The sequence below is a fragment of the Typopeltis vanoorti genome, chromosome 23, assembly GCF_054136105.1.
Source record: "Typopeltis vanoorti isolate ZY-2024b chromosome 23, IOZ_Tvanoo_1.0, whole genome shotgun sequence".
Lineage (NCBI taxonomy): Eukaryota > Metazoa > Arthropoda > Arachnida > Uropygi > Thelyphonidae > Typopeltis > Typopeltis vanoorti.
This window is the reverse complement of record NC_143571.1, coordinates 24,077,134-24,092,217: the sequence shown is the minus strand read 5'-3', so window position 1 is coordinate 24,092,217 and position 15,084 is coordinate 24,077,134. Positions and strand designations below refer to the sequence as shown.

General features: G+C 35.2%; 1 protein-coding gene across 1 annotated transcript in view; it reads right to left on the bottom strand.

Moving 5' to 3' along the window:
* Positions 1–15,084, bottom strand: part of inaE (inactivation no afterpotential E) — a 317,391-nt gene that overhangs the window by 21,357 nt on the left and 280,950 nt on the right. The window contains exon 16 of the mRNA XM_090413252.1: positions 7,700–7,780. Within this exon, the coding sequence (XP_090269378.1) occupies positions 7,700–7,780 (81 nt within the window). The remainder of the gene's footprint in view (positions 1–7,699; positions 7,781–15,084) is intronic.

The window sequence follows — 15,084 nt, the reverse complement described above, 5'->3', positions numbered from 1 at the left end:
ACCAAGTTAATGACCCAAGACTTCGTGAATCTATGAAGCTCAGATGGCATCTAAATTAACATCGTTATGTTAAGGAAAATGAATAAAAGTTAAAGAAGTGGAAAAAAAAACTAAACTGAGGTTATTAAGCATGCATTTGAAAATATGAAGTAGAGAAAAAAAAAGGAATTCTATTTTAACAAGCTATTCGAAACACGTATCTAAATTAGTATTTCTCTAATAATGTCTTATGGATTGATTACAGGGTGAAGAAAGAATGAAAAGAATAAAAGAAGAGAGAGAGAGAGAGAGAGAGAGAGAGAGAGAGAGAGAGAGAGAGAGAGAGAGAGAGAGAGAGAGAGAGAGAGAGAGAGTCATTTGAATGCATAGCACTTGACTTCTTTTTTGTGAGCTCTCAACGGACTCATCTTATTTATCAAATTTAGCATGTAAATCGTTCCAACTTCCATATGAATCTTTAGAGGATTATGATATACAATATTATGCTATTTAGGAACGGATAGCCAGAGGCATAAAGAAATACCAGTAAGAAATTAAGACGGGTGCTTTCAAACAGTTTGACTAGCTTACACAAGACATCAATGAAATAAAAACTTGATATCCAAGAAGTCTATTGTTCTCTGAACGTAAACCAAAATAATTCCTCGAATTTAATAGCTTATAAGTATTTCTGAAATTCGAATGTCTGTTTAATTCTCTCTCTTCAAGTTGGAAAGAATGAATGAGAATAGAGTAATAGAATGGATAATAAAAATCTATTGTAATATCCATTCGATATTCTCTTCCTTCTATTCTGTTCCTTCAACCGCCCCATAAACGTAACTACAGGTTTGCGTTTGGGGGGGGGCAGTTGAAGTCATCAATAGTTATCACCTGCAGTTGAACGTGTTTTCGACACAATGGGGCTGATTCTTTGAGGAAAGAATATCCTCCTATCACGCCCTTTAGACTGCTAATTCAGTCTCATTCTTCCTAAGGAATTCGTATTCTTGGAGGGATGAGGGCTAGTAAGTGGAGATAGAGAGAATGAAGATGGCCGAATGTAAGGTAGAGAATATCAGAGAAAGAAAAAGAGGAAGAAAGAAAGAAAGAAAGAGAGAGAGAGAGAGAGAGAGAGAGAGAGAGAGAGAGAGAGAGAGAGAAAGAGAATAATGACCGAGACAAAATATTTAATGTACTGGAAGTTGATATTTTTCAGCTTGCAAGATATTTCGTTCTGTGAAGAAGTTATTGTCTTAGTGAACAGCAACAGTTTCAACAAAGAAATAATCGATTCTTTAAAAAAAAAGTAACAATTCACTTTACTTTTATATCGGCTTTAGTGCTTACTGAGAACCGTCAGGATGCTAAGAGAAAAGAATCTTTTATCTTCCTTTTCGTTGGATCAAAGCAGGCAGATAATTAGCGACGGTTTTGTACGAGTAATGTCCTATGGGCCAAAATGATTATTGATTGCTGTACCTGTAAACCAGTAAAGATATCCAACTACAGTGCAAGGGTTGGGCAACAGACAGTTTTCCACTCCTCCTTTCCTCTCCTGAGAATGCAAAACACGACCAGAAGACTTTGTGCCTTGTCGGCCTTCGTCCGTAAGAAGCGTGGAAAAACAAAAGATCGATGATTCGGCGGGCCAGGTTGTGTCACTGCTCCAAGTATACGTATACTCGGTGCGCGTGTTAAGTCCGCCCACGGATCAAATGTTCACGGCATAATTACAAGGCAACTACGTCCTAAATGTCACTGGTAGCGATTTTGATAAGAAAAAGGAAAAGAGAACAGAGTGAAGGTGCACTTTATAGACGACTTGTTATTAGCGCCAAATGTAACGAACAAGAATTTGGACATTTGGGAAAGGCCGTTTTAAGCGATCAAGTTTGATTATTAGAAGCGAGTAACACAGAATCAGCAATAGAATGAAGGAATAAGAAAATGAAAAGATTTTATATAAAATTATTCTTTTTATTTCCTTATGGGAAAGATGGAGAGAAGGTTATGGGATAGTAGGGGAGTAGAAGAGAAGGGTTCGTCTTTCTAGTTCTGTTTCCTAGTTTTGTCCGTTTTTGAACATAACTGAGAAAATGGCTTTTAAACTGGGATGGCAGCGTCAGAAAGAGATGGGACAAGTGGTATAAAGAGTGTACAACAAAAATATAGTTTTGCTTCAATCACCATAAACTAGTCGGATGACATCGATGTTTCCTAACCGTTCTCTAAATGAACATACGAAAAAGATCATGACGAATAGTACAATGAAAATTAGGAAGAAAAAATTGGGATTAAAGAAAATTTCGGTAAAAAATGGCATCGATGAACATGTTAGAGAACAGTTGAAATGAAGTTTGAAAAATGCTCACCAGACTCGAAGAATAATTGAGATGTTCAGAAAATTTAGAAACATATCTCGCACGTTGATCGATTTCATGATCGAAAGAAAAATGATCGGTTCTAAACTTTGAAGCTGTATTAGGAAGGCTTAAATTGGCTTGGTTATCTGACAAAAAAAAGGAGTTGATAAACTCTCTCCATTTTGGAAGAATTTTTAGAAGTTCTCATGCTTTTCAAAGTTGCAATTTTAGCATTAAATAGTAGAGTTGCCACTTTCTTGGCTGCTGAAAAAATTCTTAATTTTCGATTAAAAATCTTCAAGAAAAAAAACAGGAAACAGAACCAGCATAAGATATAATTGTAATCTTACCAAGGATTGAAGAACAACGAATGAACATCATTTTTTTTAAATGTAACTCCCACCCAAGTAAGGTTGTACATTAGTACCATACGAGGCGTGAGGATTTTTATGATAATAATATTTGGCTGCTTTTTATGTATTTTTTACATAATCCTGAACTCTTCGAGAGACCAAACATTGAACATATTCAAATCACTTCACGTTTCGATTCGAGCCCAGAGATTGTTAGTTGAAAAGTGATACACTCACTACTCTGTCAACCAGGCCCCAAATACATAATGATGATACTATTAATGTTCCCAAAGAAGTTTTCCAATATTTGCTTATGGAATGCAAATGCTTTCGCCGAAAAGATGATTCCACGATTTTTCTAACGATGAAAATACCGTGGCATTTCCAAAAGGACAAATCATTCTATTTTGTATATTGAAAATGAAATGGAAGCCTCTCCAAAAACCGTTCAATATTGTGCAGAAGAAAAAATTTCAGTTTTTCTGAAGCAAATTAAAAATGAATACAAAAATTGAATCTGAAATAATTGCCTACCAACAAACCATTGTCGACAGAGAGTGGAAAGAGTGGAATGAGAGAGTGTTTATATTAAGGAATGTTTTTACTGTAATTCGAAATGGACTGACCTTAATTAATGCAATTGGAACAAGTGTGTTATTTAAGGTGTATGGAATTCACCAAGCAAGAACTTTTACGTAAATAAAAAAAGTAATGCTTAATGTAGCAGATATTTCTTCTATAGTTTTAAGAAAAAAAAATATTAAACTGACTTTCTACTTGATTTAATTTGAAAAACACATTAAACTTTTCTCTGTATAGTAATGACGATGTGCTTTGACTGAAAAGAAATGGGTGTCAATTCTGTCTAGGATACGAAAAGCATTCATAAGGGTTTTTAGCTGAAGGTGAGTTAGCTGGTCTCATACAGATGGAGTAGTTTTTTTTTCTCTATGAAACTAGGGTTTTCATCTGTCAGGATAGACAAACCGTCCAGAAAATGCATATTTTGACAAACATAAGCACACTATGTGGATAGAACTAACCACCCTATTGTAACATAAATCAGAAGTTAAGTTAATTTGCTTGTCCTTGATAAGCCATTGCGCCAGTAGATTTCAGAAAATAAGTCTTAGTTCCAACATTTAGTGCAATTAGAATCCTAAGAATTATTATTATTATTATTTATTTATTTTTTTTAAGAGAGACCTCCAGGGAATCAGAGACTCATCGAGGGAGGCGACATACTACACGCACCAGCTATCATACTTATTATTGAATTCATTCACACTGCTTGCACTCACAACATCCAATGGCAATCCGTTCCAATCACGCACCACCCTCTGAGAGAAATCTACCCCTCACCCTATTCTTAGCAGCCTTCATTCTCAGCTTCCAAGGAAGCCCTCTTGTCCTTTCCCCACTCATAAATTGAAAACTTCCATCAATTGAAATCTATTATGATCTTTTCAGAAGTTTGTAAGTCTCAATCATATCACCCCCTCTTTCTCCTGGTTACTAGTGTCTGCGGCCTACAAATTCTCAATCTGTCTTCATAATCAGTATTCCACAATCCTGATATCATTTTTAGCACTCTTCTTTGCACTCTCTCCAATACATCAGAATCACAACGGAAACCGGGAGACCCGAACTGAGCACAGTAGTCCAAGTGAGGTCTTATCGAGGCTTAGTAAAGTGGCAAAATGACATTCTTATCTTTACATGAACGTTCATTTCAGCATTGCAATTATCTTTTGAGTTGTATTTACAATCTTTGCTACATGGCCCCTGAACTTCAATTTCTTATCTACTAACACTGTAGGATCCCTAGCCTTATTTCACCAATATAATACAACATTGGATATCTAATCACGACGCCGAAGTGAATGATTACATTTACTCACATTGAACTGACACCAATTTTCCCATGCCCAGAATTCCAGCTTATTCAAATCATTCTGCAAGTACTGCATATTAGCAGAATTCCCGATTACCCTACCTATCTTTGCATCATCAGCTGTATGTCGCCTATTAAATCCTTCCCAAAATCATTAATGTATAGATTGAATAACAGTGGACCACGCACTGATCCTCGTGGTACACCACTGGTTATCTTAAATCTTGCAGATTCACATCCCCCGTATACCACTTTTTGATATCTGTCAGTCAGTCATCCTCTCGTCTATGCTAATATTCTATAATCCAAACTCATATTCTCTAATTTACGCAACAGTCTACGATGCTGTATTCTGTCAGAAGCCTTAGCAAAATTCAAAAATATCATGGTGTATCCATTCCCTTGTCTAGTTCATTGGTAAAATTGTTATAGAATATGCGCAAGTTGCTAAAACAGTAAATCCATGTTGTTCATTACAAAGCAGAGATTCTCTGTCAACCCATTTCTGAATGCGAGACCTAACAAATTTTTCCAAAATCTTCACCGCCACTCCTGAGATACTAATTAGTCGATAGTCGGATACATCGATCTCTTCACCACCCTTGTGTAATGGAACTACCATACATTCCTGCGGAATCTTCCCTGTTCTGAGACTCATATTAAACAATTTGTGCAACAGCTCTAATACCTCATCCTCATACACCTGAGATTCTTTATCCAGTGAAGAGGTAGCAGTGAGCTCAGTGTCGCATACACCAGGTTGATAGCTTTTAACAAAATGAGCACTCATTACTTGAACAACCTCTTCTGCATCTGTAATCCTCACACCATCTGCATTTAGAAGACTTATTATTTCATATTCATTCTTTCTTTTACTTGCATAACGAAAGAATGCTTGTGGGTTGTCTTTAGCACGCAGAGCCAGTTTCTTTTCATACTCAGACTTTTCTTTCCGTACAACAGTTGTGACTATTCTAGCCTGCTGCTTATAATTTTCATAACGGACATCATCCTAATGCAAACGACATTCCTTCCACATCATCCTTTTCTTTCAAATGTCTTGCTTAATAAGATTGCACATTCATTTGACTTCTACTTTATTTATTCTTTGGGGCACATTGTGATATCGCATCCTTTAAGTATTCTTTAAATCCTTCCTATGCACTGTCAATATTCTTTCCATCCATTAACCGATCCCATTCCACTGAACTCAGTATACTCCTCAGTTGGTCATAATTTCCTGGTTTGTAGTTCAGCATGTAACCTTTTCTGAATGGAATATTCATAAACGTAGCCACTTCTAAAGTGAGTACCGCATGTTCACTGTCACCAACCGGAGGCAAAATAGTTACGTCTTTAACTGAAACGTCCTCTGACACTATAATCAAATCTAACACTCTTTGACCTCGAGTTCTTTCTGTCACATGCTGCTTGAGGAAATACAATTATACTATAAAAACCCATTTAGAAAATCTCAAATTGTTATTTTTTAAAAAATAACGCTAATTTTTCTAGCCTTTGTTACAATTAATATGTATATTTAAAGGTAGTGGCATTTTTGGACTCCACAATTTTATTAGTATCATTACTACGGTTGCCATGGCAACCAAAACCACTAAGCGGTTGTTTCGTATTAACATAATGCCAAGCGAGTTATAATTTCGAGTTTTCCTGGAGCGAAAATTAAGAATATAAAGGAAGCAATTCAGAAACAGAAAAGAAAAGTGAACGAGATCATAATTGTCGTAGGCGCTAATGACTTAATTAGCGATTAGTTCAGTATGAGAGTGGACATGAAAGGATTGTGGGAAGAGGCGAGAGTGAAGAGTGAGAAAGTAAAAATAGTAAGTATATTACCTCGATATGATAAAAGGACAAAACACGTGAGATTTAATTTTCGAATGCTTTAAGTTCCTTTCTCACGAATCCTTTGATAAGATCATTGAACTTTCAGTTACTGTTGGGTGATATTGTTGAAGAATGTTTACTGGAATGAATTGAAAATTGACTGGAAAAAACGTTTTTCGACTATCTTTCCACTCAGTATACCTATTACTCAAAAAATGTAAAAAACAAAACAAAAACAATGCCGTCTCTAATTGCAAGTATGGCTCTCGTGGTCTTAGTGGTCCGTAATTCTACAAAAAATACTTTGATTTTTACTTTATTTTCTAGAATGATAAGTTATGATAATGCTGTGTCTTTGGCCTCCCCAAGGAAAACAATGTCACGATATTCGAATATATCTCCATATATATCTTGCCAGCAAATTATATTCGAGAATTTCTTCTACCACGCCATCCCTAAGGAATGCAGGAAACAAATCGTACATCTTTACTTGCAGGAATCACTTAATCTATTTGTTTCAACACCGAACAAACGTGAAACTCAACTCATGCGAATCAGAAGCAGATTATCCGTAAGTGGTCGTGGACAAAATGACAGGTCTCTGTAACAATATCAACACCTGACTTCATGTCTTTCAGCAACCAATCTTTTATTGTTTTATTGCCATAACATAACTGAGAGCCTCCGTAGCTCAGTTAGTATATTCGAAGCCCTTGAGTCAGAAAGAGCTGGGCTCGATTCTCGCCCATGATAGTGTCATGGGCGGGAACGAAAGGTGATTGCAACGAAAGGTGATTTAGCAGGTCACATACGGTAGTAGGGAGTTTTTTCACTTCACACATTTTTTGACTAATTCGTAAATGGTTTTCTCACCCAGAAACTCGGATTTTTCGTCTCCCAGAACAGACAAACCTGCCCTGTGAACACACGCTTCTACAGACATAACCCACCTCCAAGAATAAGGAGTAACCAACCTATTCCGTAGGATTTCGGTTCCGAATGCCTACACAGTAAAACGTGTAGGTGTACGCGTGAGCGTAAATTAGGATAAGGATAAGATAGGATTATCATAAGTGCATCGTATGTGAATTATTTATATCTGAATTTTAGCATTTTATATGCAAATGTCTGTTAAATCGTCCCAGGAAAATCTTTCTCTTGTTATACTGACTAGTTAACCATTTTATACTCTTTAAATTTCAAATGTTTTTACATTATTAATCTTCAACAAGCAAAGGCCATCGCCTAGCAATACTTACCGGGCTGTAATTAAAGGCTTGGATAAGAATCCCTTCCTCCACAAGCTTTCTACGTATGTATTCCGCACACTGAATCATCCCCTACGTAAAGAGAAAAAACAACTCTTAGACGATTCCAGTTATGATCATATATTAGTATCATCGCGGCTAATGATTAGATAATCCGGACAAGTATAGCTTGTAATTTATTCATCCAGTGGGACTTGATTCTTCCAAACTGGAAAAATGAAGTCCCACTCCCCTGGTTCGTTTTGTTCACAGATTTTAGTTTTTGCGTCTGTTTAGCTTTAAATTTGTTTTCGATCCATAAAACTACTCGAAGTAATTTAAAACAGTATTTCGAAGTTAATTTTAAGACTCATTACTATCTATAAGTAAATTTTGGTTCGAGAAAACATAGGTTGATTAGAGTTGGTCATACTGGTGATGACTTTGAGTATTTAGCATGTCTGCCGTAGATTTTTAGAAGAGAGAAAGTCAAGCAAGTGGGCCATTTTTCAAATTCTTGTAAAAAAAACATCTATGGTAAGCCGAATTTTTACTGTTAGAAATATGTTTAGAGAATGAGGAGGCAGGGATGTTATTATTTATTTATTATTTTCAATGTACGGGAGATGAATGAAAATAATAGCAACAAGTGATACATGTGGTACATGTACCACTTGTTAAATTTGTCTTCATGTGGTACATGTTGGCAAATAACATTTATCCGTTTCATCCTGTCACTCTTCCAAAGGGTCCTCACACATGCACAACGATGAAGCGCAAATTACGAAGTTCTTATTGTTGTTCTATGCCATCTATTCGTTTCCGATGTTTGGCGATCTTGCGGCTCTTCATAACTCTCTGTCTCTCGTCTCCTCTTTCACCAGTTATGATTTCCACGCTATTAAGTTCCAGCTCTGCTATCCATCGAAACATTTCGCTGTCTCTTTCTCATTCCTTCAGTGTCTTCTTAACATAATTGATTTTTCCAATGATTTATCTGCTTACATTAACACTCTTCTTAATCAACGCCTTCAATGCCATTAAGGTTTTTGGTCTATAAAACCTTAATGTCATTCATTCTTATTGTTCATAGGATTATTAATAATCTCCTCCACGTTCATAATTCAAATCAATCAATTCGTTTTTTGTTTTTCTTTTTTCTTAATGGGTCAGATTTCACAACCATACGTTACTACTGGAAACACCATTGCTTTTAAAAATTCTAACTTTCTTAGTCGTACTAATATCTCTGTCTTTCGTAATTTTTGTCAAGTTTAACATACCTTTTCCCCCCCGCACAGCTACCCTTCTTTTAATTTCATCTTTACATCGACCAGACCATCATTTATTATTCTGTTCCTCAGTAAATCATAACTTTCACTCACTTTTGTTTTATCTGCCTTGATCACGTGGTAGAGAACCAGTAATGAAGTGCTCATGCTTTTGTCTCGCTGTAGTACACAAATGATGCTCCGCAAACATTTGGGAATACTCCTCATTGAGAGTTCAGAACTCAGTAACTGCATAATGAAGGATGACACCATCGATATCGTAAGCTAAAGTTTCTGGTTCAAAAGAACATCACGGATGTTCTTTTGAACCAGAAACTCTCGAGATGAAAGAAATGAATGAGCTCTTTCAACTCGCGTTGAGAGTGAGGATCATCTTCAGTCGAAGTTTGACCATGTTTAAATCTTTTGAATCATTCGAATATCTTTGAACGAATAAATTCACGCATTATCCTCGAAAACTGCTTTAAACATTTGATTTTAATTCCGGACATTGGGACATTCAAAAAAAGAAAATAAAAAACTCTTGCTTACTCATGAAAGCACTGCAGGTGTTGGGCTTATTTCGTCATGTTATATGCATATCTGCTTAGAATAATACGCTGGAGTGCCCCGTTTTTGTTCAAAACGTAGATCGTTCCAAAACAGCATTTTATGCCTATAATGCCTGATATACAAGATACAAGATTTTTTTTTTTTTTGGGGGGGGGGGGATGGACTGAGTCCTTGACTCTTTATCCCATCATCTGATTGAAGAAAATGTGTGGATGGGGTGTTATTGAGCTATAAGCTCTGGTAATGGCTGGGTAACTGCGATAGCTGAGCCTCAGTTAAAACTTCATTAGCTACAGCATTGCTATCCGTTACCCGGGGATTAAGATACAAGAAAATATACAATATACAACGTTACTGACCTAAAGGGTGAAGTGAATGCTTTTCATATTCCCCGCTATCTGGAGAGAAACTGTGAGTGGGAAAAATTTATGAGCCAATTGCTCGCCCTGAGTGGGCTTGAAGATTAGTCGTCAGAAAATTGTAGTTTAAGATGGCTTTTAGTTTTTTATGTTTGAAGTAATCTGTTGCGTCCTAATTTGCAGCTAGTTGAATCAGTTTGTTAGGGTGCGCAGATGCTTTTGAGAAGAATTTAGTTGCTATAGTCTGCATGAAAGTGTAAATGTATGGGACATTTATGTCCCGATGAAGTTGCACTGTTCGTACGAACCATGGGGCGTTTAGGATCATTCTTAGACATTTATTTTGCACATGTTGTAACTTGAGAATATTGGTATTAGCGGTGTGGCTCCAAGCCGGAGAAGCGTACTGAGTATAGGACGAACCATCAATTTATATATAAGTAGTTTGATTCTAATGTTTAGCTTACTGTTTCTGTTAATCAGAGGATAGAGCTGGACTATGATTTTTGATGTCTTTATACAGAGCGTCTTGATGTGGGAGCTGAAAGTCAGCTTTCTGTCCAGTAGCATGCCTAGGTATTTGATCTCAGTTAGCCATGGGATTTTTGTGTTAAATAGGAGAATGTGTCCTGTAGGAAGCATTGATCTTCTAGATACAAGAAAAAAAATATAAACAGCAGTTGAGATACAAGAAAATTGACAATTGACATTTATGTCTTTAGGGGTGAAGCAAGATGCTTTTCATATTCCCTGCTATCTGTTGCGGTTACAGTGAGGGTAAAATTTATGAGCAGTTTGCTCGCCCTGATTGGGCATGGAGATTAGGCATCGCTACAGGAGGTTAAAATAGCTTTTGGTCTTCTATGTTTGAATATGTCCGTTGGCTCGTATGCTGCAGCTTGCTGAACCAAATCGTTGGGGTGTATAGACGTCTTTAGGAAGAACTTAGATGCTAAAGATTGTAGGAAAGACAAAATATAGGGAATATTTGTATCTCTATGAAGTTGATTGTTTCTAACATACCATGGGGCGTTCAGAATCATTCTCAAGCATTTGTACTATACTCGTTGTATTTTGATAATGTTAGTATTAGAGGTGTGGCTCCAGACTGGAGAGGCGTAGGTGATGATAGGACGAATCGTCATTTGGCATAGCTGCAATTTGATTCTGTTACTTAGCTTGCTATGATTAGCGGATAGATCTGAGCTATGGCTTTAGATGCCTTTGCGCACGCAGACTTGATGTGTTGGTTGAAAGATAGCTTTTTGTCGAGAATTACACCCAGGTATAATACAAGAAGATCCTTATCAGGACTGGCTTAAAGGGACGAAACAAGAATGCTTTTCATCTTCCCCGTTATCTGTAGAGGACAGTGTAGGGATAAGGTGTTATTGAGCTATTAAAGCTCTGATCATGGCAGGAGGGGTAACAACAATAGCCGAACCTCAGTTAGAAATTCATTGGCTACAGCATTGCCATCCATTACCCTCCACGGGTATTATTAATCACCGCATCTCACGGTCGATTCAGATTCCACTTCGTTTTCCAATACAGTAAGAGTAAGCGAGTCATACATATATATATATATATATATATATATATATATATATATATATATATATATATATATATATATATATATATATATATATATATATATATATATATATATATATATATATATACAGTAAGAGTAAGCCAGTCCTTATATATATATATATAAGGACTACAAGAAAAGTTCTAATAATTCTAATAAGAACTGGGCGATGGACTGAGTCCTTGACTCTTTATCCCGTCATCTGAATGAAGAAAATCTGTGTGGATGGGGTGTTATTGAACTAAAAGCTCTAGTCATGGCTGGATAACGGCAATAGCCGAGCCTCAGTTAAAGCTTCATTGGCTACAGCATTGCTATCCGCTACCCTGGAAGTCATAAAAAGGACTAAATCCTCCGACTACAAGAAAATAGTCCTTATAAGGACTGGTTTAAAGGGGCGAAGCAAGAATGCTTTTCATCTTCCCCGTTATCTGTAGAGGATAGTGTAGGGATACGGTGTTATTGAGCTATTAAAGCTCTGATCATGGCAGGAGGGTACGAGCCTCAGTTAGAACTTCATTGCTATCCATTACCCTCCAAGGGTAATCACTTTCACTCCACCTCATTGTACAAGAAAATCCTTATAGTCCTTATAAGGACTGGCTTAAAGGGCCGAAGCAAGAATGCTTTTCATCTTCCCCGTTATCTGTAGAGGACAGTATATGGATAAGTGTTATTAAGCAATTAAAGCTCTGATCATGGCAGGAGAGTAACAGCAATAGCCGAGCCTCAGTTAGAACTTCATTAGCTACAGCATTGCCATCCATTACCCTCCAAGGATATTGGATTCTCTTCCCTCCGTACAAGAAAATGATTGTTTCACATTACTTTATACCAAAAATAACGAATCAAAATAATGGTGTGTTTTGTTTTAAGTTTTCTTTTTTCTTCAAATAAGATATTTTATAAAATTTATTTATAAAAATGTACGTTAGTAAATATAAGTATTTCAGTATTTTAGTTAGCAATGAATTGAAATATCACTACTAATTGAAATACTCAAAAAGTCGTAACATATATCTATAATTACAAGTTATACTGTATATAATGTTTAAAATACAATCCATACAATAAGCTTACACAGTGTATATATATTCCTATCCCAAATATAATGACAGCAATGGTTTTTGAAAAGGATAATTCACACATTTAGAAAATGTTTTAAATACGACATTTTCTAAACAAAAAATGCAACATAAATAAGAGAAAAGAAAAGGAAATCATATAAACATTCGAATGAATCAAACAGAAATTTAAATTTTATTTCCATTTATTTACTGTAATTACGCATTCATTTAATATGATTAACTCATCGATGAATTTTATCATTATTATTGTTATTATTATTATTACAACATGACACCTCCAAGCAGTCCAAAGACGACTAAAAGGCCACATTTGTTTTTAGAGAAAATAAGGTTAAAATATATTAAAAAAATAAATAAAACAAAATGAAAAGAAACTTTCTGTTGCGAAATAAACAAATCTGAATAATGTCGGCATTCATTTTTAGAAGGAAGTGAATAAAATATTCCTATCGAATCTTATAATTGTTTTATTTCTTCTTCATTTAAGATATTATTGAAAATACACTTTCTGAAGTTTAATCTTAATTTTTAATAAAATAAATAGTTATTTGTTTTACTTAATTAAAATTATTATTATTTGGTAGTGTTTGGTTGAATTAACTTTCAAAAATCGAAAGTTAATTTCATTATTATAATGCCCAAATTCGATAGCGAGGATCCTATTGTGATTCAAAGTAGACTGTGTGCTTTACATTACTTCCGCTTTTATTAAATTTATGGGAATAGTAATTTTAATAAGCGGAAATGGTTTGGTAGCAATGGTATCTATCTAAATACTGGTGGATCCACCTAGTTGGATAGAACATAAAATCAGCAACATTTTAATAACATATATAAAAAAAAAACCAAGAGAAATTTATGGCAATTGATTGAAAGTAGGAACGAAGGGTATTTGATGTAATAATAGGAGCAGTATCTGCATTAATTGAAGGAGAAAATCGATATTAAAATGAATGGTATCACGTTCTTGTATAAGCTAAAAGCATAAGTTCGTATGGCTTAAATTATTAATTGAAGAAATTAAGCTGCATACTCTAGGGATTTCTGAATCGTGGCTTAATGGAGAACATTCTTGATATCGCAGCGCAAAATTTTGGGATTGTTATTTATTATTATTATTATTATTATTATTATTATTACTATTTATTTATTTTTAATATGAGAAGGAATTTTGTGTGCGGTAAAGAATAGTTATCGTATCATTTACGAGAGTCTATGTTGTCATATAAAATGTTAACTTGCACTTGTCATTTTCTTGTTTGAACATTCGTAATTATTTTAACATTTTGTCTCTACACTTACTAAAGTTGGAAACTGTTTTCATTTGTCTTAATGAATAAAATCCATCGTCAGATTTTGTGGTACTGTGTATGTATATGAAGTCTTTTGGAAAATAGAAAGCATTTACCGATTGAAAAAGCAAACTGACAATGACGGGATGCAAACAAGACCATACGGTATGTTCTAGTACCGAATCCATGCTGGCTTAGTCAGTCCAGTAGTGGTACTGTCTCCGCTACCATCATCCAAGCGGTCGTGTATTCCAGTCCTACTGTATGTCATCTTTAAGTGGTAGATGACTTTCATCGTAAGAGCATTATCCTCTTCTTTACTGTATACCAGAGGAACTTTAAATAAAGTTTATTGTTTGGTCACTGGAAGAGACTTTCGGGATTGTTCAATCCGTAGTGCATCTAAGTACAATGTACTATGATTCCACAAGGAAAAATTAGTTGTAAACCTTTTGTCGATGGAATTATGATTTAAAAAAATAAATAAAACAACACATTTCAGTTGAGATAATATAAGAAAAAGAAATATATCAATAAAACAAGGAAAAAATAAAAAACATTCTAACGCCTTTTATTGAAAGATTAGTGGAATATTCGGTTTTTACCCTTACCAACCATATCATTGATGGCTGATCTCAAAGCTATCAGTGATTTCATAGTCATCGGGGGGGGGGGGGGGGGTACCGCAAACAAGTGCCATCATCTCGTATGGTCGTAAATGCTAAGCTAGAATTGAACCTATAACGGTCTTTCTTCTAGAAGTCTAGCGCTATGGAGACTGATGCAATTTCCAACGGGCAACACAGGCATTACGAATATTCGAAGTAAACAAACACATCGCGTGGGACGTTGTGCAGGTGTATTCATATTGTCGTTTTTTTATTTTAAATAATGATAAATAGAAAATAATAATATTAAATTACAGACGAATCTAAATGAAATATTTTGGGAATTTATTATAAGCATAATTTTAATTAGATTATCTTGGCGAACTCTATAAATAGAATGAATTAAATTGAGCTTTTGAGTGATTTCATAAACTCATTATTCTTAGCAACCAAAAAGTTCAAAATTGATGTTTTCTGTAGTAATGGTTGGTAAGAAAAAGAAATGGTTTTAGGAAAAAATTTCCAATTTAATAACAAAGTAATTCAATAACTTCAAACTTTTTAAGGGGAATAATTTTACTTCATTCTTGATTATCGAATAGGCTATTA